General features: G+C 47.9%; 1 protein-coding gene across 1 annotated transcript in view; it reads right to left on the bottom strand.

Moving 5' to 3' along the window:
- LOC106870342 (fructose-bisphosphate aldolase) overlaps nt 1-873 on the bottom strand; it is a 28,738-nt gene extending 27,865 nt beyond the window's left edge. Inside the window, exon 1 of the mRNA XM_052978083.1 lies at nt 716-873. Coding sequence (XP_052834043.1) covers nt 716-726 — 11 coding nt within the window. The 5' untranslated portion in view covers nt 727-873. The remainder of the gene's footprint in view (nt 1-715) is intronic.
- Between the last annotated feature and the right edge of the window lie 140 nt (nt 874-1,013).

Raw genomic sequence — 1,013 nt, 5'->3', positions numbered from 1 at the left:
GGTACTGGCAACTAGAGCAACAACAAGGTGCATGCCGAAGTTCAGCTTGTCCGCGGCACCAGCAACCCTAGGGCCGGTCCTGAGTGTACCCAGGGCCAGCTTAAGGTACTGGCAACTAGAGCAACAACAAGGTGCATGCCGAAGTTCAGCTTGTCCGGGGCACCAGTAGCCCTAGGGCCGGTCCTGAGTGTACCCATACTTTAAGACAGCACCGCCGCACGATCGAGGTTTTCTTAGGTGGGATTTCACCCCTAGCGTAACTGGGGGAGGCCGGTAGGGGCCATACTTTTAAAGTGATGTCACTTTTGGGTCTGTTGTAGGCAATGTGTTTTTGTGGGATAAGGGGGCGGCAAACGGAAGGGCTGCCCCAGGGCGGCACACACCCGAGCTACGCTAGAGGATTTCACAAAACTTGGATAAGTTTCGTGAAGTACTGTGCACCAAGCTGTCGGTCCTTGTGTCGCTGGTGTTGCTTTTACAGCGAAATAATAAAATTAAATCACACACACATACATATATACATGCATAAACAGATACATACATACATACGCACGCACGCACACACGACTGGGGGTTAATTTTTTCACTTTAAATCCGGCAACGAATCGAAACCACTACTCCATTAATTAAGATTAACAACGATCCCACACCTTAAACCAGCGGTAAAAATGCTATACATGATATGGTCCCTAAATAGACCTAATCGGATCCTCACCTTTTGCTCATGGTTGCTGGAGTTGTGGTTGGTCTGGGTCCACCAAAGAAGAAGAAAGATCTGCAGGGCTGGGCTCTTTTAAGTGGACGACGTCAGAGAAGTTGTGACAAGGAAAAGTTTTCCGTTGTTTAATAGGGTTGACCTTGTTCTAGTAGCGATGAGCGGGGCGGCGGCGGCAGTGGTGTGTGAGACTCTAATATATATATATATATGTATATATATTAGTGTGTGATTTGAATTATATTAATGGTTGTTGTGGTGGTGGTGGTGGTGGTGGTAGGGGCTACGTTGGCATAAG

This window comes from Octopus bimaculoides, chromosome 30, assembly GCF_001194135.2.
Source record: "Octopus bimaculoides isolate UCB-OBI-ISO-001 chromosome 30, ASM119413v2, whole genome shotgun sequence".
Lineage (NCBI taxonomy): Eukaryota > Metazoa > Mollusca > Cephalopoda > Octopoda > Octopodidae > Octopus > Octopus bimaculoides.
The sequence above is the reverse complement of the archived record's forward strand: the minus strand, read 5'-3'. Positions and strand labels throughout refer to the sequence as shown.